The sequence below is a fragment of the Bos grunniens genome, chromosome 4 (genome assembly GCF_055505025.1).
Source record: "Bos grunniens cultivar Pamir isolate PY7600 chromosome 4, Bosgru_T2T1.0, whole genome shotgun sequence".
Taxonomy (NCBI): Eukaryota; Metazoa; Chordata; class Mammalia; order Artiodactyla; family Bovidae; genus Bos; species Bos grunniens.
The window spans coordinates 75,319,822-75,341,879 of NC_141168.1; the positions used below are offsets into that span (position 1 = coordinate 75,319,822).

The window sequence follows — 22,058 nt, forward strand, 5'->3', positions numbered from 1 at the left end:
AACAACCTTCTTTTCAGTTCTCAGGGCTATATACATTCCCTCTTTGACAGCTTTATCTAGTCCAAAGTCAAAATATCAAGATTTATGCCCGAGAAGAATTTGACATTGAGTTCTTTTGGATGCCTACAGAAATACACTTTCTACTCAAGCTGCTGTATAATCTGCTAGAGTCCCCCATATTTTGAAGGAAAAAACCTAGGATTGGATCTATATAATCACTTGGGAGAGAGCAAAGCTGTTGTAAACACAGATAAATTACAATTTTATTTTAGCTCTTGTGAAATATTATTTCATGTAACCTATTAATCCAACCTTATTTTTACATTTGAAGATTCAGTTGTTTAATGTAACCATCAATACAGATTTTCATAATCTTATTTATAAGCATTGGAATTCATTAGTATTAATTCATGCATATTATACTGGGTCCCCTATGAGCATATGTGGAATATCATACCAGACGCATGGGAATTGAGTGGCAATATAAGGCAGTTTCACATCCTGTTCATAAATAGCTTATAATATAGATATTGTTAGTCCAAATATAGAAGAAAAAGACCAAAACACATTTACAGAAAAGACATAAGGAGGAGGGTTCAGGATGGGGAACACATGTATACCTGTGGCGGATTCATTTTGATATTTGGCAAAACTAATACAATTATGTAAAGTTTAAAAAAAAAAAAAAAGACATAAGCTCAGTGGAATGGCATTACCCCCTTCTCCTCTTGAGACCTGAGTCAACAGTTTTGCCTTCTCTTTCCCATATTGTCAGCCTTTTCCTCTTCACCATCCCCTCCTCCTCAGTGTTTAAACAGGCCAAAGCTACTGCTGCTTTGAGCAGGAATTCTCTGTCTAAATGCGAGTACTTCTCTGACCATCTTTCTTTCTCACACTCTAGCTTCTTGAAAGAGTAGTGTGTTTTCTCAGGCTTTCCTACTAACTGTGCCACCTGACCTCTCCTGCCAACTGTCTATGGTAACAGTCATCCTCTAGGTCAATAACCCAGTAGGTGCCAACCAATCCAGAGGACTCTGATCTTCACCCTACCTGACTTCCTTGCTCCTTCTCAGTTTCCTTAATGAGTTCTCAAACTTCCCATGGATATATTCTGGAATTGGGAGTGGTCTGTCTAGTGACTTCTTTTAGACATTTTTTATATTGTCCCTGGTAATCTCACTCACACCTGTGATTTTCATCTCCTGAGCTTTGTGCATTTGCTTGGTGCTTACTCAGAGAGTCTGTAACACAAAGAGGTTGAGAGAACAGAGTTTGGTGCTATGTACCCCTTGGTTCCAATTTCTAATTTGGTACTTTCTATCTGTGTAATCTTTCAAAGCCTTGAGTCCCTAACTGTAAAATAGAGAAAATAATAGTACCTGCATTTTCGGTCGTCCCATACCGTTCCCAAGATCCTGGCACAATATTCTATGTCCAGAAGAAACATAGTGAAGTTGTGAGACTTAAATGCAGTAAAGATGTGCATAGCACACTGGCTAGCAAGTAAATACTCTATAAATGTTAGCTATTGTTATTGTTCACCATTCAGAAAACTAAGATCATGGCATCCGGTCCCGTCACTTCATGGCAAATAGACAGGGAAACCGTGGAAACAGTGACTGACTTTATTTTTCTGGGCTCCAAAATCACTGCAGATGGTGATTGTAGCCATGAAATTAAAAGACGCTTACTCCTTGGAAGGAAAGTTATGACCAACCTAGATAGCATATTAAAAAGCAGAGACATTACTTTGTCAACAAAGGTTCATCTAGTCAAGGCTATGGTTTTTCCAGTGGTCATGTATGGATGTGAGAGTTGGACTATAAAGAAAGCTGAGCGCTAGAGAATTGATGCTTTTGAACTGTGGTGTTGGAGAAGACTGTTGAGAGTCCGTTGGACTGCACGGAGATCCAGCCAGTCCATTCTAAAGGAGATCAGTCCTGGGTGTTCATTGGAAGGACTGATGCTAAAGCTGAAACTCCAATACTTGGGCCACCTGATGGGAAGAGCTAACTCATTTGAAAAGACCCTGAGGCTGGGAAAGATTGAGGGCAGGAGGAGAAGGGAATAACAGAGGATGAGATGGTTGAATGACATCACCAACTCAATGGACATGGGTTTGGGTGGACTTCCGGGAGTTGGTGATGGACAGGGAGGCCTGGAGCATTGCAGTCCATGGGATCGCAAAGAGTTGGACACGACTGAGTGACTGAACTGACTGATTATTATTGTTGAGCTTCCCAGGTGGTGTTAGCAGTAAAGAACCCGCCTGCCAGTGCTGCTGCTGCTACTGCTGCTAAGTCGCTTCAGTTGTGTGCGACTCTGTGTGACCCCATAGACGGCAGCCCACCAGGCTCCCCCATCCCTGGGATTCTGAAAGCAAGAACACTGGAGCGGGTTGCCAGTTCCTTCTCCAGTGCATGAAAGTGAAAAGTGAAAGTGAAGTCGCTCAGTCGCGTCCGACTCCTAGTGACCCCATGGACTGCAGCCCACCAGGCTCCTCCGTCCATGGGACTTTCCAGGCAAGAGTACTGGAGTGGGGTGCCATTGCCTTCTCCGGCCTGCCAGTGCAGGAGGCTTAAGAGACATGGGTTTGATCCCTTGGTGGGAAGATCTCTTGGAGGAGGGCATGGCGACTCACTCCAGATTCTTGCCTGGAGAATCCCATGGACAGAGGAGCCTGGTAGACTCCAATCGATAGTGTCCCAAACAGTTGGACACAACTGAAGTGACTTAGCATACATGTACACATTGTTATTCTTACTAGACACTGACATTTGGATTCCATAGATACCTTGAATTCAGTATATACTGAAATTAATTTGACATTTCCTCCAGATTGGTCTGCTTTATTGCAGTTCTTGTCAGTGACATATTCAACCCAGTCACTAAACAGAGACCTAAGTAATAATTCTTTGCTCATTCCTTCATCCATGTGTACACTTAATGTGTCTAAGACCAATTTATTTTATCTTTTTAATATCTCTTAAACCAGCTCTTTTCTTTGTGTACCTATAGCTATATCTTTGGTTCAAGCCTTCCATACATGTATGAAAGTATTCTTCAATAAAAACCTAATTTTTTCCTCCCAGCATCAGTTCCTGTAACTGCCTCCATTTGCTGTGTTGAACCTACTTTCAAGGCCCTCCATGATCTGACCCTATCTCTCTTTCCAACTTATCTCTGCATGTAGGCTCTCTTCATCCTCCCCACCCTCACCTAATAGCAAACTCTCTACTTCAGCCTTAACCAAACATGCCATCCTGTCTAAGCCAGTTTCTTTCCCCAGAATCCACTTCTCATATTACTGATGAAATTGCACTCATCCTTAAAGATCCAGTTTAAATCTCTCCTCCATCATTTGTATTTTTATCCCTAATCCATCTTATACTTATGAATTAAGGTTAGTTTACCTTATTGCATTGTCATGTGTTATCTTCTACATGTATTTCTTCCTGCACTTTGAAACCCTTGGTCAAGCATAAATTGGGTCATTTTTACATTCCCAGAATCTGACACAGTGTCTGGCACTTAGTAGGTACTCAGAGATTAGTTGAAGGAATGAATGACCCATGTAGAAGAGGTGTACCTTTCCCAGATTGTCTAATTACTTTTATTTCTTTAATTGCCAGCCAACATTCATCTCCTATATCCCAAGAATGGTTTTTACAATCATACTTAAACATTGTGCATTTCTTTTGCATTGCATTTTGGACTTTGTTAGGAATAGCCCTACTTAATTCACGGTTGGATGAATATTATTTTAAATGATGTTCATTGCATTGCTCAGTGTACCCTTTCTAAGAAACCACAAGAGAAACTTCTTTTAAGTCTCTATATGTGAAATAGGTACCCCTCTTCTGAACAATGTGTGTGCTTTTTTTGTATAAACTCTTCAACTTATGTAACTTTTTAGTTTCAGAACCAAAGTTAAGACATCAGAGTATGCATCTTGCATATTTATCTCCCCTGGATGTATTTTTCCTATCCTGATTTGATATTACCTTTCTACATGTTACTGTCTTGTTTGATTGCTAACAAAGGTTAGCTGCCTTATTTTATAAAAGGTGAATTGTACAATTTATCCTTAGCTGCATAAAGGAAAGTGAAAAGGTAAAATGAAGACGCTGACATATGTACAAGTAACTAAGAGGAGAGGGAACAAAGGAGAACATTAGAAGTTTCTAACAACAATGGTTTGAGCAATAATATCTTACTGATGTTATCCATAACCAATCATCTAACATTTTTGGAGCAACTGTGTGCCAGATGTTGGTAGGCATGGGGGTGCAGAGATATACAAATTGCTCACAGGAGCTCACAGTCTTGTCAACTCTAATTTCTATTCTGGCCTTTAGAATTATGTCTGAGATACAGAGAGGATCAGTTAAGTTCAGTCTCTCAGTCGTGTCTGACTCTTTGTGACCCATGGACTGCAGCACACAAGGCTTTTTGGTCTATCAACAACCCCCTGAGCTTGCTCAAACTCACATCCATCGAGTTGGTAATGCCATCCAACCATCTTATCCTCTGCCGTGCTCTTCTCCTCCTGCCTTCAATCTTTCCCAGTATCAGGTCTTTTCCAAGGAGTCAGTTCTTGGCATCAGGTGGCCAAAGTATTGGATTTTCAGCTTCAGCATCAGTCCTTCCAATGAAAATTCAGGATTGATCTCCTTTAGGATGGACTGCTTTGAACTCCTTGCAGTGCAAGGGAGTCTTGTACTTTTCTTTTGCATTGCAAAAGAGTGCAAGGGACTCTTCTCACTTTCCTTTATGTAGCTAAGGATAAATTGTACAAGAGTCTTCTCCAACACCACAGTTTAAAAGCACCAATTCTTCAGCACTCAGCTTTCTTTATGGTCCACCTCTCACATTCATACATGACTATTGGGAAAACCACAGCTTTGACTAGACAGACCTTTGAGGATACCCTTTCCAAAAGGGACACATTCCCCAGCCCACAAGAAATAACTCTTTTAGTTAGAACCATTTCACGCCAGTCAGAATGGCTGCTATCCAAAAGTCTACAAGCAATAAATGCTGGAGAGGGTGTGCAGAAAAGGGAACCCTCTTACACTGTTGGTGGGAATGCAAACTAGTACAGCTACTATGGAGAACAGTGTGGAGATTCCTTAAAAAACTGGAAATAGAACTGCCTTATGACCCAGCAATCCCACTGCTGGGCATACACACTGAGGAAACCAGAATTGAAAGAGACACATGTACCCCAATGTTCACTGCAGCACTGTTTATAATAGCCAGGACATGGAAGCAACCTAGATGTCCATCAGCAGATGAATGGATAAGAAAGCTGTGGTACGCAGCCATTCTGACTGGCATGAAATGGTACCTCATAGTGGTTTTGATTTGCATTTCTCTGATAATGAGTGATGTTGAACATCTTTTCATGTGTTTGTTAGCCATCTGTATGTCTTCTTTGGAGAAATGTCTATTTAGTTCTTTGGCCCATTTTTTGATTGGGTCATTTATTTTTCTGGAGTTGAGCTGTAGGAGTTGCTTGTATATTTTTGAGATTAGTTGTTTGTCAGTTGCTTCATTTGCTATTATTTTCTCCCATTCTGAAGGCTGCCTTTTCACCTTGCTAATAGTTTTGTTTGTTGTGCAGAAGCTTTTGAGTTTAATTAGGTCCCATTTGTTTATTTTTGCTTTTATTTCCAATATTCTGGGAGGTGGGTCATAGAGGATCCTGCTGTGATGTATGTCAGAGAGTGTTTTGCCTATGTTCTCCTCTAGGAGTTTTATAGTTTCTGGTCTTACATTGAGATCTTTAATCCATTTTGAGTTTATTTTTGTGTATGGTGTTATAAAGTGTTCTAGTTTCATTCTTTTACAAGTGGTTGACCAGATTTCCCAGCACCACTTGTTAAAGAGATTGTCTTTAATCCACTGTATATTCTTGCCTCCTTTGTCAAAGATAAGGTGTCCATATGTGTGTGGATTTATCTCTGGGCTTTCTATTTTGTTCCATTGATCTATATTTCTGTCTTTGTGCCAGTACCATACTGTCTTGATGACTGTGGCTTTGTAGTAGAGCCTGAAGTCAGGTAGGTAGATTCCTCCAGTTCCATTCTTCTTTCTCAAGATCACTTTGGCTATTCGAGGATTTTTGTATTTCCATACAAATTGTGAAATTATTTGTTCTAGCTCTGTGAAGAATACTGTTGGTAGCTTGATAGGGATTGCATTGAATCTATAAATTGCTTTGGGTAGTATACTCATTTTCACTATATTGATTCTTCCAATCCATGAACATGGTATATTTCTCCATCTATTAGTGTCCTCTTTGATTTCTTTCACCAGTGTTTTATAGTTTTCTATATATAGGTCTTTAGTTTCTTAAAAAACTGGAAACAGAAATGCCTTATGATCCAGCAATCCCACTGCTGGGCATACACACTGAGGAAACCAGAAGGGAAAGAGACACGTGTACCCCAATGTTCATCACAGCACTGTTTATAATAGCCAGGACATGGAAGCAACCTAGACGTCCATCAGCAAATGAATGGATGAGAAAGCTGTGGTACATATACACAATGGAGTATTACTCAGCCATTAAAAAGAATACATTTGAATCAGTTCTAATGAGGTGGATGAAACTGGAGCCTCTTATACAGAGTGAAGTAAGCCAGAAAGAAAAACACCAATACAGTATACTAACACATATATATGGAATTTAGAAAGATGGTAACAATAACCCTGTGTACGAGACAGCAAAAGAGACACTGATGTATAGAACAGTCTTATGGACTCTGTGGGAGAGGGAGAGGGTGGGAAGATTTGGGAGAATGGCATTGAAACATGTATAATATCATGTATGAAATGAGTCGCCAGTCCAGGTTCAATGCACAATACTGGATGCTTGGGGCTGGTGCACTGGGACGACCCAGAGGGATGGTATGGGGAGGGAGGAGGGAGGAGGGTTCAAGATGGGGAACACATGTATACCTGTGGTGGATTCATTTCGATATTTGGCAAAACTAATACAATATTTTAAAGTTTAAAAATAAAATAAAATTTTAAAAAATCTATAGATAAAAATTACATATGTATAAATATAGCAAATAATTTTATAATACCCACAATTATTCAGGTCCTCTGTTATATCCATGCCCTCTTAAAAGTTAAAAGTTTTCACATTGCATGTAATTGACACAGTGCCTATGGAAAACAATATGGAGGTTCCTCAAAAAAACTAAAAATAGAACTGCCATATGATCCAACAACAACAACAAAAAAAGAAAGCTGTGGTACATATACACAATGGAGTATTTATTACTCAGCCATTAAAAAGAATACATTTGAAAAAAAAAAGAATACATTTGAATCAGTTCTAATGAGGTGGATGAAAGTGGAGCCTATTATACAGAGTGAAGTAAGCCAGAAAGAAAAACACCAATACAGTATACTAACACATATATATGGAATTTAGAAAGATGGTAACGATAACCCTGTAGGTGAGACAGCAAAAGAGACGCAGATATATAGAACAGTCTTTTGGACTCTGTGGGAGAGGGAGAGGATGGGATGATTTGGGAGAATGGCATTGAAACATGTATAATATCATGTAAGAAACGAACCATCAGTCCAGCTTCAATGCAGGATACTGCATACTTGGGGCTGGTGCACTGGGACGACCCAGAGGGATGGTACGGGGAGGGAGGTGAGAGGGGGGTTCAGGATGGGGAAACACATGTATACACGTGGCAGATTCATGTTGATGTATGGCGAAACCAATACAATATTGTAAAGTAATTAACCTCCAATTAAAATAAATAAATTTTAAAAAAAAGAATATAGACTAAGCTTCTTTGGCATATGCTTAAACTGCAGGTGGCATAAATGGCTAGAAGTGTATTTATTTCTCAGTAATGAAGCAATCTGGAGGTAGGTGATCCAGGGCTGGTGGAGTGGCTCTCTGTGTACAGCACATAGCTTCCATATCTTGGGACCATGTCCTCACAGCCTAATGGGTAGAGGGTCAAGAAGCATGCCCACTCCTTTGAAGGGCATGACGCGGCTCTGAAAGTGGCCCACATCATTTCTGTTCACCTTCCGACAAGCAGAATTTAATACCTTTGTCCCAGAAGCTGCAGGGGACACTATCAAATACACCTTTAACTGGGGGCTGCAGTCCAGTGGAAATACATAAGGGAAGAATAGATATCAAGAGACCTCTAACAAATTTCTACTAACAGTAGCAAGAAGGTTTCTTCTTGTTCCTGTTCTTCTTATTAGTGATATTAGTATTGTTGTTGTTATTATTATTATTATTGGATGATGGTGATTTTAATGATTTTTCTGCCCGCTCTGAACATTATTTAAAGGTCATATATGACCAGGCTAAAGGTCACTTTATAGTTGCACTTCCTGTCCCATCTACGAACTTCATCTCTTAAAGTTCTCAAAAATCTATGATTTTTAAAATTTTATTTATTTTAATTGGAGGCTAATTACTTTACAATATTGTAGTGGTTTTTGTCATACATCGACATGAATCAGCCATGGGTGTACAAGATATAAGATTTTTTAAAAATTAGTACATAGTAGTAGTATTTTAAAAAAAAATAGCAGTTCACCAGCGATTCAGATGTTACATTGTTCTACACTCTGATTTTTCACTTAAAACTTTTTTCATATCATAAGCCAAGTATATGAGAAAGTACATGAGTATCTACCCCCAGAAAAGGTAAAGCAAGACAATGAGTCACAGGTTTTAGTGTATAAGATCCCATTATTGACAGCTCCTAGAAGAAGTCTTACTGAAAGAGTTCTCTGTTCCCCATTTGTAGGTTACAAAAATATTTTTTAGTTTTGCTCCTCTTTCATGTATTTTAGAATATGAGTGATGATAAATTGTTATGAGACACAAATCAAATTGAGATGGGAAATAGGAGAGGAAGGGAAGAGAAAAATGCTTTCTAATATTGCTGATTCTGTGTATAATTTAACTATCTTTAAATATTAAGTAATCTTTTATACTGATCATAAGTATATTCCTGAATACACAGAGAACTATTTTCACTCTAAATTTATAACATTTTTGGAAGCTTAATTATCATACTTGAAGGTCAAATGGTGCTTTATTGCAATAAAATACAAAAAAGTAATAAAGAAATTATTCCTGGGGAGATGAAAGTCTAGGTTCATAGCTCATTAAATGGTAACTTCACAGACTGTGTCTAATTTGTCATATTTAGCTTTGGAAGTTTCATACATTTGAATTTCAAATTAGGTGAAGAGATACCTGAGGCAAAACTACTTAGGGCCTTTGAATTCTAAAATGATTCAGGAGCTATAGTTCCCATAATCAAATACCTGTATTTGTAAAAAATTCCTAGCATCTATATAGTGCTTGCCTTAATGCAAAGATTTTTAAAAAATAATCAATGATATTAACACAAAGTTCATTAACCACTCCCTCAATTCGTTTTTAGGCAACCCTTTCTTTTTCTTCCCAGCATATTGAAATTGCCATCCTTTGCAGTAAATAATGTATTGAACATGTTGACTGAAAAATACTTTGGAGTCACATGGTTACTCAAAAGTTTCCTTCAAAATAATTCATTTGAAAGAAAAACACTTGTGAAAAGAACAGCTTTTGGAGGAATTAAATGCAACCCCATTCTTTCTAATGTGTTTATTCTAGGCCACTGTGATCTCATGAGATGCTAGTGGCCTCAACTTTTGAAAGAGCATAAACACAGAAATCCTTTTAAGAAATGAAGCTTTTCTTTCAGCATATAATTTGTCTCTTGGACAAATTGAATTGATGATAGGTTTTCCTTTAATATGGAGAAACTATATAATTATCCATATTTATGATCCATGTTTATGATATTTACTAAAAACACCAAAAGATTTAAGCTGTTAGAATGCAATTAAGAGAAGCATGGCTGTGAGCTCCAAGATCCAAATGACATCACTGGCTTCCTGTTTCAGTTCAGTTCAGTTCAGTCGCTCAGTTGTGTCCGACTCTTTGCGACCCCATGGGCTGCAGCACATCAGGCCTCCCTGTCCATCACCAACTCCCGGAGTATACTCAAACTCATGTCCGTTGAGTCGGTGATGCCATCCAACCGTCTCATCCTCTGTCATCCGCTTCCCCTCCCACCTTCAATTTTTCCCAACATCAGGGTCTTTTCCAGTGAGTCAGTTCTTCACATCAGGTGGCCAAAGTATTGGAGTTTCAGCCTCAACATCAGTCCTTCCAATGAATATTCAGGACTGATCTCCTTTAGGATGGACTGGTTGGATCTCCTTGCAGTCCAAGGGACTCTCAAGAGTCTTCTCCAACACCACAGTTCAAAAGCATCAATTCTTCAGTGCTCCGCTTTCTTTATAATCCAACTCTCACGTCCATACATGACTGCTGGAAAAATCATAACCTTGACTAGATGGACCTTTGTTGAAAAAGTAATGTCTCTGTTTTCTATTATGCTGTCTAGGTTGCTCATAACTTTTTTCCAAGGAGTAAGCATCTTAATTTCATGGCTGCAGCCACCATCTGCAGTGATTTTGGAGCCCAGAAAAATAAAGTCAGCCACTGTTTCCACTGTTTCCCCACCTATTTGTCATGAAGTGATGGGAACAGATGCCATGTTCTTAGTTTTCTGAATGTGGAACTTGAAGCCAACTTTTTCACTCTCCACTTTCACTTTCATCAAGAGGCTCTCTAGTTCTTCGCTTTCTGCCGTAAGGATGGTGTCATCTGCATATCTGAGGTTATTGATATTTCTCCCAGAAATCTTGATTCCAGCTTGGGCTTCATCCAGCCCAGCATTCTCCTGATGTACTCTGCATAAAAGTTAAATAAGCAGGGTGACAATGTACAGCCTTGACGTACTCCTTTCTCTATTTGGAACCAGTCTGTTGTTCCATGTCCAGTTCTAAATGTTGTTTCCTGACCTGCATACAGGTTTCTCAAGAGGCAAGTCAGGTGGTTTGGTATTCCCATCTCTTTGAGAATTTTCCACAGTTTATTGTGATCCACACAGTCAAAGGCTTTGGCATAGTCAATAAAGCAGAAATAGATGTTTTTCTGGAACTTTCTTGCTTTTTCGATGATCCAGCAGATGTTGGCAATTTGATCTCTGGTTCCTCTGCCTTTTCTAAAACTAGCTTGAACATCTGGAAGTTCATGGTTCACGTATTGCTGAAGCTTGGCTTGGAGAATTTTGAGCATTACTTTACTAACATGTGAGATGAGTGCAATTGTGCGGTAGTTTGAGCATTCTTTGGCATTGCCTTTCTTTGGGATTGGAATGAAAACTGACCTTTTTTCAGTCCTGTGGCCACTGCTGAGTTTTCCAAATTTGCTGGCATATTGAGTGCAGTACTTTCACAGCATCATCTTTCAGGATTTGGAATAGCTCAACTGGAATTCCATCACCTCCACTAGCTTTGTTCGTAGTGATGCTTTCTAAGGCCCACTTGACTTCCCATTCCAGGATGTCTGGCTCTAGGTCAGTGATCACACCATCGTGATTATCTGGGTCGTGAAGATCTTTTTTGTACAGTTCTTCTGTGTATTCTTGCCATCTCTTCCTAATATCTTCTGCTTCTGTTAGGTCCATACCATTTCTGTCCTTTATCGAGCTCATCTTTGCATGAAATGTTCCTTTGGTATCTCTGATTTTCTTGAAGAGATCCCTAGTCTTTCCCATTCTGTTGTTTTCCTCTATTTCTTTGCATTGATCGCTGAAGAAGGCTTTCTTATCTCTTCTTGCTATTCTTTGGAACTCTGCATTCAGATGCTTATATCTTTCCTTTTCTCCTTTGCTTTTCGCTTCTCTTCTTTTCACAGCTATTTGTAAGGCCTCCCCAGACAGCCATTTTGCTTTTTTGCATTTCTTTTCTATGGGAATGGTCTTGATCCCTGTCTCCTGTACAGTGTCACAAACCTCATTCCATAGTTCATCAGGCACTCTATCTATCAGATCTAGGCCCTTAAATCTATTTCTCACTTCCACTGTATAATCATAAGGGATTTGATTTAGGTCATACCTGAATGGTCTAGTGGTTTTCCCTACTTTCTTCAATTTAAGTCTGAATTTGGCAATAAGGAGTTCATGGTCTGAGCCACAGTCAGCTCCTGGTCTTGTTTTTGCTGACTGTATAGAGCTTCTCCATCTTTGGCTGCAAAGAATATAATCAATCTGATTTCGGTGTTGACCATCTGGTGATGTCCATGTGTAGAGTCTTCTCTTGCGTTGTTGGAAGAGGGTGTTTGTTCTGACCAGTGCATTTTCTTGGCACAACTCTATCAGTCTTTGCCCTGCTTCATTCTGTACTCCAAGGCCAAATTTGCCTGTTACTCCAGGTGTTTCTTGACTTCCTACATTTGCATTCTAGTCCCCTATAATGAAAAGGACATCTTTTTGGGGTGTTAGTTCTAAAAGGTCTTGTAGGTCTTCATAGAACTGTTCGACTTCAGCTTCTTCAGAGTTACTGGTTGGGGCATAGACTTGGATTGCTGTGATATTGAATGGTTTGCCTTGGAAACGAACAAAGATCATTCTGTCGTTTTTAAGATTGCATCCAAGTACTGCATTTCGGACTCTTCTGTTGACCATGATGACCACTCCATTTCTTCTGAGGGATTCCTGCCTGCAGTAGTAGATATAATGGTCATCTGAGTTAAATTCACCCATTCCAGTCCATTTCACTTCGCTGATTCCTAGAATGTCGACATTCATTCTTACCATCTCTTGTTTGACCACTTCCAATTTGCCTTGATTCATGGACCTGACATTCCAGGTTCCTATGCAATATTGCTCTTTATAGCATCGGACCTTGCTTCTATCACCAGTCACATCCACACAGCTAATGTTAAATATCCACAAAAAACAATACCCAGCTGTGGATATTTAACATTAGCTGTGTTTAAAAGTTTGGGAAGAGACTGATAACTGGTTACTTTCATATTATAGTGGAGGTCAGATTAACTCACACTGAGTGAAAAATAACAAACTATTAAAAAAAAAAAACTCACCTTCCAAAAATGTGAACATATTCCTTAGTAACTTCAACTCTTGCAACTCTGGACCCAGCACCAGCACACTGGTATGTTAACATACGTGGGCTGAGTCCTGTTGTTCATTTACTCAACAAAGTGTCAGTACATGCTCTTTGTACTTGTGTTTTAAAATGGATGAATAATAACCTTGTTTAAAGAAATAAGAAAGCATATTTTTCTTTGAAAACTTTGCTACTGAATTTACCTTTTTCATGTTAGATCTCCTCAGTCTTCATGATGTGAATTTATTTGTTGTAAGTTGGATCTCTTTACAGTTGTTTCACATAGTAATCCTTCACTATTCCTTGCATAATGATCTTTATCAAATTTGCACCAATATGAGTTCCTGTATTCATTCAAATCAATTCTAGTCTTTTTCTTGTAATTCATGGAGATTAGTAAACCATTTCAAGAATAGCAATGCTGAGTAAAAGGGAAGCTCTACCACAAGGAATGTATTTTTTTTTAATAAATTTTTAAGTACGTTCTAAAAACAATGATTCAGGTTTATTTTATTTTCAACTATATTAGCTTATCAATTAAAAAATCCATTCTCATCTTCTTTATATAGCCCATGAAATTTCAGTGAAATTACATACCTAATATTCAGGTCATTTAAAAGTAGCATTTTGGAAAACATTTGGCTAAGGAAAGACCTAGAATAACACTAAAGCATTTCATTTTTTATATAAAGCTTTATATTTTACCAAAACAATCTGTGTGGGCCCAGCTACAGAATTTGGAGGATGAGTAACTTTTCAGTAGCACTATCACAAACACTGAAAGGAATCTGGAAAAATAAATCACTAGTGCACATTTATGAGTGACTTGGATTCTTACGAACATTTATTACCTATCTAGTATGAAAAGACTATATTATGCTTTTAAGTTTTAAAAGTTTTTGGATTTCTCAACTAAAAACAAGTCAGAGTTTGGCATGCTTTCAATCCTAATCCTTTGCTGAAAACATGCTTTTAAAAAACATGGAGGCTTTGGTAAGACCCCATCATGATTCTTACATTGTGTTGACTTGTTTCACTTTATTTTTTAAAGCCAAGTAGAATCTTCATTTTAACTTACCTGTTTAACATTTCACTTTTAATCTGTGGTTTTGACAGAGTTGACTCATTTTGGTGACATTTGGCATACTCCTTAAGTTACCAAGATACAACTTTAGCTCAATTTCCAATTTAGTTAAGTTACTTTAAATTGTCAAGCTTTACAAAGAACATCGTTTTTTAGTTTTTGTGCCTCAATGACATTAACTTTGTGGGTAAAGATTACAGAGATGTTCTAATGTCTTCAACAAGATCTAGAGTTCATTGAAACATGAATCTATTTATTCTTTATGTTACATGTTATATTAACCAAGATAGTGATGTTGCCATCTTGCCTAGGATTAGTAAAAATTAATAGATATCCAAAATTATGAGTTGGTTTGTTTATGCATTGCCAGTACTCATGGAACTCCTTGGAGTGATCTGTGAAATCCAACTGCAGGATATGATATCCCATGATAACTATACTTTAATTCTAAAACATTATTGAAAGTTTGGCCTCTGACTATTGCATGGTTTATAAGAGTTTGCAAGATCTTGGTGGAAACTTCCTATTAATCTGAATTGACCCAACATTTATGGAAAGACAAATGATTTCATAAGTAATCAAGGGTTTCTGTAAACCAAAATGAACTCCTGGTATTCTCAGAAGTGAATTTGTTCTGTAGTGTAGGGTGTACAACTAATTGTTTTTGTGAATCTAGAAATATCCAGATTTGTTAACAGCTCTGTTTGGTGAGTCCCTCACAGTGTAAACTTCTATCCAACCATTATATATATAGTCTCACCAGTGAAGCTATGTGCATGTGTGCTAAGTCGCTTCAACCATGCCCAGTTCTTTGTGACCCTTTGGACTGTAGACCAAGCTCCTCTGTCCATGGGATTCTACAGGCAAGAATACTGGAGTGGGTTGCCACGCCCAGGGGATCTTCCCAACCTATAAATCGAACCTGCATCTCTTAGGTCTCCTGCACTGGCAAGCAGGTTCTTTACCACTAATGCCACCTGGGAAACCCACTAATGAAGCTAAATCAAGGACCATATTATGAAGTTCTCCCCCTCAGTTACCTTTCTGAGTACAGAACAACTCCAGGTTGTTGTTGTCTTCCTGTCCCTTCAATCTCCTCTGACAACTAGCAGGGCCCTCACTTTCAGCGCATCCTCCCCTGTGTCTGCCTGTGATCATCATCTGACCTAGTCTTCTTAGCACGATTCAGAGGCACTTGGAAGAATTAAGATGTCTTATACTTCTGTTAAACATGTGTCCTATCCTATTTTCTCCAAAGCCAGAGCCTATTTCTTTAGGAACATTTTTGTTCTTTCTCATTTTTAGAAACAAAGCTTCCCAGTTTAAGCCATTTGGCAACTTTATGTGGTAGCTACTATCAGTCATGCAATTTCAGATTCAAAGGAATTGTGAAATTAGACCAAAGTTGATGATGGGTGGGGGCAGTCTAGAGTCCTTGGAGAGGCAGAGAATTAGAAACAGACCAACAGAACATTGATATAAAACATTCAGTCGATCTAGAAGGATGAGTCAGTTCAATGGAAAGGAGCAGGAACTGTATGCTTGGAGGTATGCCACTACACGCATTGGAAGATTGACAAGCTAGGATCTTTCTGAAGCATACATTTTATACTTAATAAAGGAAAGAGTTAAGACCTTTTTGGAAAATTAATATAATTCAGGATCTTAGTAATTCATCCAAATCAGTAGTATGAGGCAAAGCAAGTACTAGTATCCAAGTGGGAGTGTAATATATGTTGTTGAACTATATTATACTTCTTCAGGCTACTTACTCCAATTCTTCTGTGGTCTATTTATTCCGATAAATTTAGAAAAGGTGGTGAACTTTCTACAAGCTTACAAAATTCAGAAAGGATGGTGAACTTTCTACAAGCTTACAAAATTCTTTTACACTGCGTAAAACTAGGTTGATATAGTTGCTTACTGAGAGATGATTAAAATAAGCTTCCCAGGTCCATTACTTTACTAGATTTTGGACCAAATATATATGTGTATTATACTATACACATTAGACTATTTTTCAAGGAAAAATACTTTTCATTTCACCAAGTTTAATGTGTACTATGTTCCTCTTTTTGAGGAAATAATGTTTAGTTATCTCAGACAGTGGGTATATTTTGTAAAAAGCACACTGAGTCTTCCTAACTAGTGATTGAAAACATAAGTTTGTTGAGTTAAATCCAACTGGACATTAGTTGGGTGTTTAAACTATCCAAACTGCTTATACTAAAGAACTTTAACAACATTATGAGTTTATTTTGGCATTTTTCAAACATTTGGATCTTTAGTTATTATTTTCCAAAATATCATAAAATACATTACAACTAAGAAAGAAAATAGCATTTGATTCAATTAAGTATTTATTGAGAATCTATTACCAGCTTTAGGCTGATGTCTTCAGTGGGCATATTTTATGTCTTTGAGGAACTTATTTCTTATTGGGATAAAAGATATATACTTACTATAGATAACAGTTTTGCATGCTATAAAAGTAAGAATTGTATCATGTGATCAAGACAGTTATTTTTGATGCTGGCTTTCTGTTAGAATCAGCTGAGGAGGTTTTAAAAATACAAATTCCAAGTTTCCATTCCCAGAGATTCTGATTCAGAGGATGATTTCTAAATGGCCCTTCCATGATGATTATTTTGGAGGTGATTCAGTGAAAAATGCCATGTGCCAAAATAATTTTGGAAAGAAAGATATCAATTTGGATAGACTCCTTAGATTAAAATAGACTAATACATAATATTCTCTTTATTGCATCTAGGTCTTAGTAATCAGAGTCATTTAAAATTTATAGGTAATTTAATTGATGTCTCTGCAGATGTTTTGTTACATTTATCTAACTATTGTACTGACTAGAAAATATTTCTAACTGATAATTGCAATAAGACAAACATCTCTAGTTTGAATTACAAACTACAAACTTAACTGTGGATTTTTCATCTAACATAACTGAAGCACTGATAATTGTGATAGAAACTAATTTTTTAATACCTAGCTAAATTTCTTCTTTAATGAATGTAAAAGATGTTAAAATATCTGTTATAGTTCTAATTTTTAGATAAGTGAATTGGCAACATTTCTTCCTAGATTTAGGAATCCACTGAGAAAAAAAAAATCACCAAAGTGTCAGTTGGCCAGTATCCCTTATTTCCTAACTCTTACCAGAGTGCCTGTTCTTAAAATGCATATTTGAACAGGTACTCCTTTGCTGATAAATGTTCAGGAGATCATCATGCTTTCATAGTAAAATCCAAACTCCTTAGCATTCAGTTTCATAATCTTGGCCTTCCAATCTTCCCAACTTCACTTTACTACCCCCTCCTCCGAAACTTTGTTCATGTCATGCTGAAATAGTTGTACTTGTTCCAAAAGACCATTCTCTCCTACTTCTCAGTGCCATTTCACTTTCACTCCAGAAAGAAACACCTCTTCCCTCTCCTACCCCAACCTGTCTCCTCCTGCTAGTCTTTCACAACTCAGCAGCCTCTCCTGACCACTGTCTTCTCCTGGGCAGCCTAGAATTAGTATCCTTCATTTGTGCCCTTCTCACCCTATGACCTCTAAACACTATCCCATAGCACTTATTACACTATACTGTACTTATCTCCACCAGATGGTAAGCTCTTTGAGAGCAAGGAGGGTGCTTTTTGTCCCTATACTACTGCACACCCAGAATGGCCCATGGTATGTAATGGGTGCTCACGTTACATTCGTATTGTAAGTTTCAAGGAATACCTGACTAAACTTGTATGATAAATAACTATCCTGTGTGTAAGGAGTTCTGCTTTTCACTTTAGGAGTAATGCATGACTTTTAAATATAACAACTAACTAGTGAGTTGGACATCTTATTTTAGGACGTTAATTGACATTTTCTTCTTAGTCCTCTAAAAAGTTCTATCTAGCTCTTTATTTGTTTAGTATGGCTTAAGTTTTATAACCATATTTGTGATTGTTTATTAATGGATTTTGCTTTTGCTGCTAATAAATCATCTTTCCATTTTTCTCTCTTGGTCCAGCTCCAACAGAGGCCACTGTGCACCCACATCTAGGTGAGTATTTGAGACTCCAGTGTCACTGACCTCAGCGCTAGATCTACTTGTTTCACTCCTTTGCCATGTGAGCAGGGCATACAGAGATGAGGAAACTCTCTGCCCTCTCTGATTCTCTGATCGTTCATTGAAATAATACTCAGGTCCAGATTATACTTTAACCTGAGATCTCACTGAGGAGGTGATCCAAAAGTCCAGTTTGGGCTAATGGAAGGACTTTTGAACCTGTTGCTGCATTTATCCTTAGAATCCAGTTGGATCTGGTCTTTTGGCATAGGATTCTAATGCTGAATTTTCCCCTAAGCCTCTACCCATCATAAATAGTAGAGCATGGAGGCAATAGGCAAGGAGCTATGAGTGTGGAAGCAGATCTGAGATATCTGCTTAAACCAGTGTTGTTGTTGTTCAGTTGCCAAGTTGTGTTTGACTCTTCACAACCACAAGGACTGCAGCACACCAGGCTTCCCTGTCCCTCACCATCTCCCAGAGTTTGCCCAAGTTCATGTCTGTTGAATCAGTGATGCCATCCAACCATCTTATCTTCTGTCAACATCTTCTCCTTCTGCCTTCAATCTTCCTTCTGCCTTCTCCAACATCTTCTGTCTCATCTTCTCCTTCTGCCTTTAATCTTTTCTGGCTTCAGGGTCTTTTCCAATGAGTTGGCCATTCGCATCAGGCCAAAGTATTGGCTTAAACTAGCACTAGCTTGTAAAAAGAGAAATAATTTGGCCATTTCTTCAAAAACTAAAATGAGATTGTCTAAATAACTGGATGCTTTGTTTAATAGCACCATGTAAAGTTGCTTCCTCTCATTTTTCTCATGATTTTTTCATTCTGACATGTATTTAGTGGGCTGCAGTTCTTGAGGCAAGATTGTACAGTATGGATTCTGGAGCCAAATAAACTGGATTTATGTCACCTCTGCCACTTGGCTTGCATGGTGATATTGGGCAAGTTACTTAATCTTTCTATGCCTGTTTCCTCACCTATAAAATAGAAGTAATGATAGTACCTACCTCCTGTGGTTGTTATGAGGATTAGATGAATTTGTATTTCTAAAGCATAGTCAGGGATATATATATATATATGTAATAATAATATTTGGAAAGAAGGCAATACATGAACAAATAACCATAGAGGCTTACCCATGACTCTGTAAAAAATCTTTGGAAAGCAAATGATCTTTAAGAGTTAAATTTCTCATATATGACAGTGAAGACTGATTTTAAAAGCAGTTTCCTACACACACTATTTAATAAGAATGAAAAGAAATCATCCTAGCTGACTCCAGCCTTTTCAGCTGTCTGTCACTGTGGGACTTGCAGATGGGTCAGTATTTGTCTCTTGGGCTTTCTCTTTCAACCTATAAACCCAATTAATTTATTTTTCTCTTTGGAAAATCTGCCTTGAGAAGCTCTACTTTTATGTAATGCTACAGCTTGGGGCTCCTCTTCTTTGGCAGATGAACGCAAGCACTTAGAAGCATGCCTTCTGGCAGCTGAGGCAGGCTGGTGACCCACAGTGGCCCAGCCGCATCTCAGCCATATTGGGTATTTGAGAGAGCAGTACCCTGTAGGCATTTCAGACACTGCATCTAATCACTCAGAGGAATCATTAAATCACTCCCAAGCACAGAAGACATCACAGTGTTCTCTCCAGTGTAAATCCATATTCTTCCTGTTGTCGAGCCTAAGGCTTTGAGTCTGAACAGCCATTTCTCTCAATACATGCTGATTCACTGGTTTTCCCGACTTCGTTATGTGCTTACCTACTGGCATACCTGATATAAAGAGGGTGAGGGTGCCTGCAGGTGGCATTGTTACCAAAGAGAATTTGCAAGTGAACTTTGTGGTATTTGGAGGTGATATTTAATCCTTCAGTCAGTTCAATAAATTATATACAAGTGAACCCCCCAAAAGGGTAAAATATCACTTTTGGAAAAAATAAAAATTTGGGGTTATGTTTTATTAATCAGATTATATGATTTTCATTTTTTTAAAAAGCATGTGCAAACTAGTCCAAACAAAATTATATAGACCCAGAGAATTTATACTAGCTCAAACAAATTTCCCAAGCAAACCATGGGAATCAGATGAGAAGATTTTCAAGCACCAAATTCACTTTTTACAATTTGTGGAGAAATAATTATCATTCCTCATACAGCTTTAAAAATGAGTCTACTTACATTGTAGCTGGCCGTGAAATTGTTTTTACTTGTCCATCCTCTATTCAATGGAAATATCACATACACTACAGTTAATGAAAACATTCTTTGCTCTTGGCATGACCTGAATTCTTCTATAACTTAAAAAGAAGTATTTAATACAATCTCAGGTGTAACAATAATATATTTAAGACTATGGATGGTTTTCTGCCATTCCTCCTGACTTCTAACATGACTTTATTTAGAAGTTTTACTTACGTGTGTAGATAATTTCTCCTATGCAGCTCTGAAGGGGAAAATGTTAACAATTTGGAACACAGTAAATTTTAAAAAATGAGTGAATATAGGGAATGAGAAAAAGCAAGTCAGGGCAAGAGGGGTAGTAAGAAAGAGAAGAGGAGATGGGTTAGTAAATAACAGCAATGTTAGCTGACAACAAATAGCCACAATGTTCTGTTCCCTTCAGTGCTCTAAAGTGAGTTAGGCACTGACTCTGTTCTGGATGTGTTGAGCTGTGAGGGGCAAGTCTTATGTGACCTTTCCTTGTAGGCTAGTGCTAACCTTGGTCTTCCCACCTCTGTGAGCTGGGTGACATTTTGGTAGGGTTCTCTTTGGGGGCTCTGGTTTCCAGACTTCTAAACAGCAGAGTTATTCTTTTACTTAGTAGCTTAGGGGCACAGCAAATGCAATTAGCTGCTTGTTTAAACTTCAGTTTTAGTTTAAAATACTGTTATTCATCATAAATGTAGCATGTTGACTCTTTTGCATAGCTAAATCTATTGTTTAGTATAACCCTTTTCTAAATCTTTGTCTTCCTTTAGCTGAAATTCATAGTGACAGTATTATCCTACGAGATGATTTTGACTCCTACCACCAAAAGGAATTGAATCCAAACATATGGTAAGTTAAAGGATCATGCCTCACTTTGGTCTATAAAAGGCAAAAAAAAAAAAGCTTCCTTGGAGTAGTTACATAAAATTAAATTGCTCTTTAGCTCTACGTTATCAATGAGAATTGTTCAACTAAGGAACTGGGATTAATGTCACCTAGAGTATGTCTATTGTCTATTTCCTGACTTCTTTAAGAACTGAATCTAGGTACCCCTCAAAGCCATGGGTTTGGTCAGTTTTTTTCAGTAGTACAAGTTATTTACATAGAAAACATTGTGCTTTATTATGCCTAATAATTGCATTTATGTTAAAGGAAAGAAGGGAAATGACTTATCTGAAACTGACAGATTTTTTGAGTCATACTTCCAAATAACTTATATGTTACTGGATTACCTCATTTATACTCTAGTCTTTCCTTCCAAAGCTGTTTAGAGACAACCCTATGGGATTTTGGAGGGTAAAGAAAGAATTAACCAAAACACATACATTAGAAACTTATAAATGGATGCATGAATTTGTTGGCAGTTTGTTGTATTTTTCTGACTTTGGAGAAATGAGTCTATCCATTGAGAGCTATAGTCAGTCTACATAATTTGAGAGAATATCTGAATATGTTATTTTCTGTGGTACTAAATGATTTGTGTACATGAAAAAGAGTTCAAGATAAATTAGAAGCTCTAATGTAATCAGGTTGTAACCAAAACCCAAGCAATATTCAAGACTAGGAAGAGAATAACCACTTCATCCTCAAATGTCTGCATATGATATTAATTTGTTTTTCCTTATTTTCACTGTTCAACAAATATCAAACCATAGTTATTT

General features: G+C 37.7%; 1 protein-coding gene across 2 annotated transcripts in view; it reads left to right on the forward strand.

Annotated features, from left to right (window-relative positions):
* The window catches only part of RELN (reelin), a 557,372-nt gene that overhangs the window by 245,429 nt on the left and 289,885 nt on the right, over nucleotides 1-22,058 (forward strand). For both annotated transcript variants that reach the window (XM_086397037.1, XM_086397038.1), the window contains exons 5-6: nucleotides 18,150-18,182; nucleotides 21,168-21,246. In XM_086397037.1, the coding sequence (XP_086253163.1) occupies nucleotides 18,150-18,182; nucleotides 21,168-21,246 (112 nt within the window). The remainder of the gene's footprint in view (nucleotides 1-18,149; nucleotides 18,183-21,167; nucleotides 21,247-22,058) is intronic.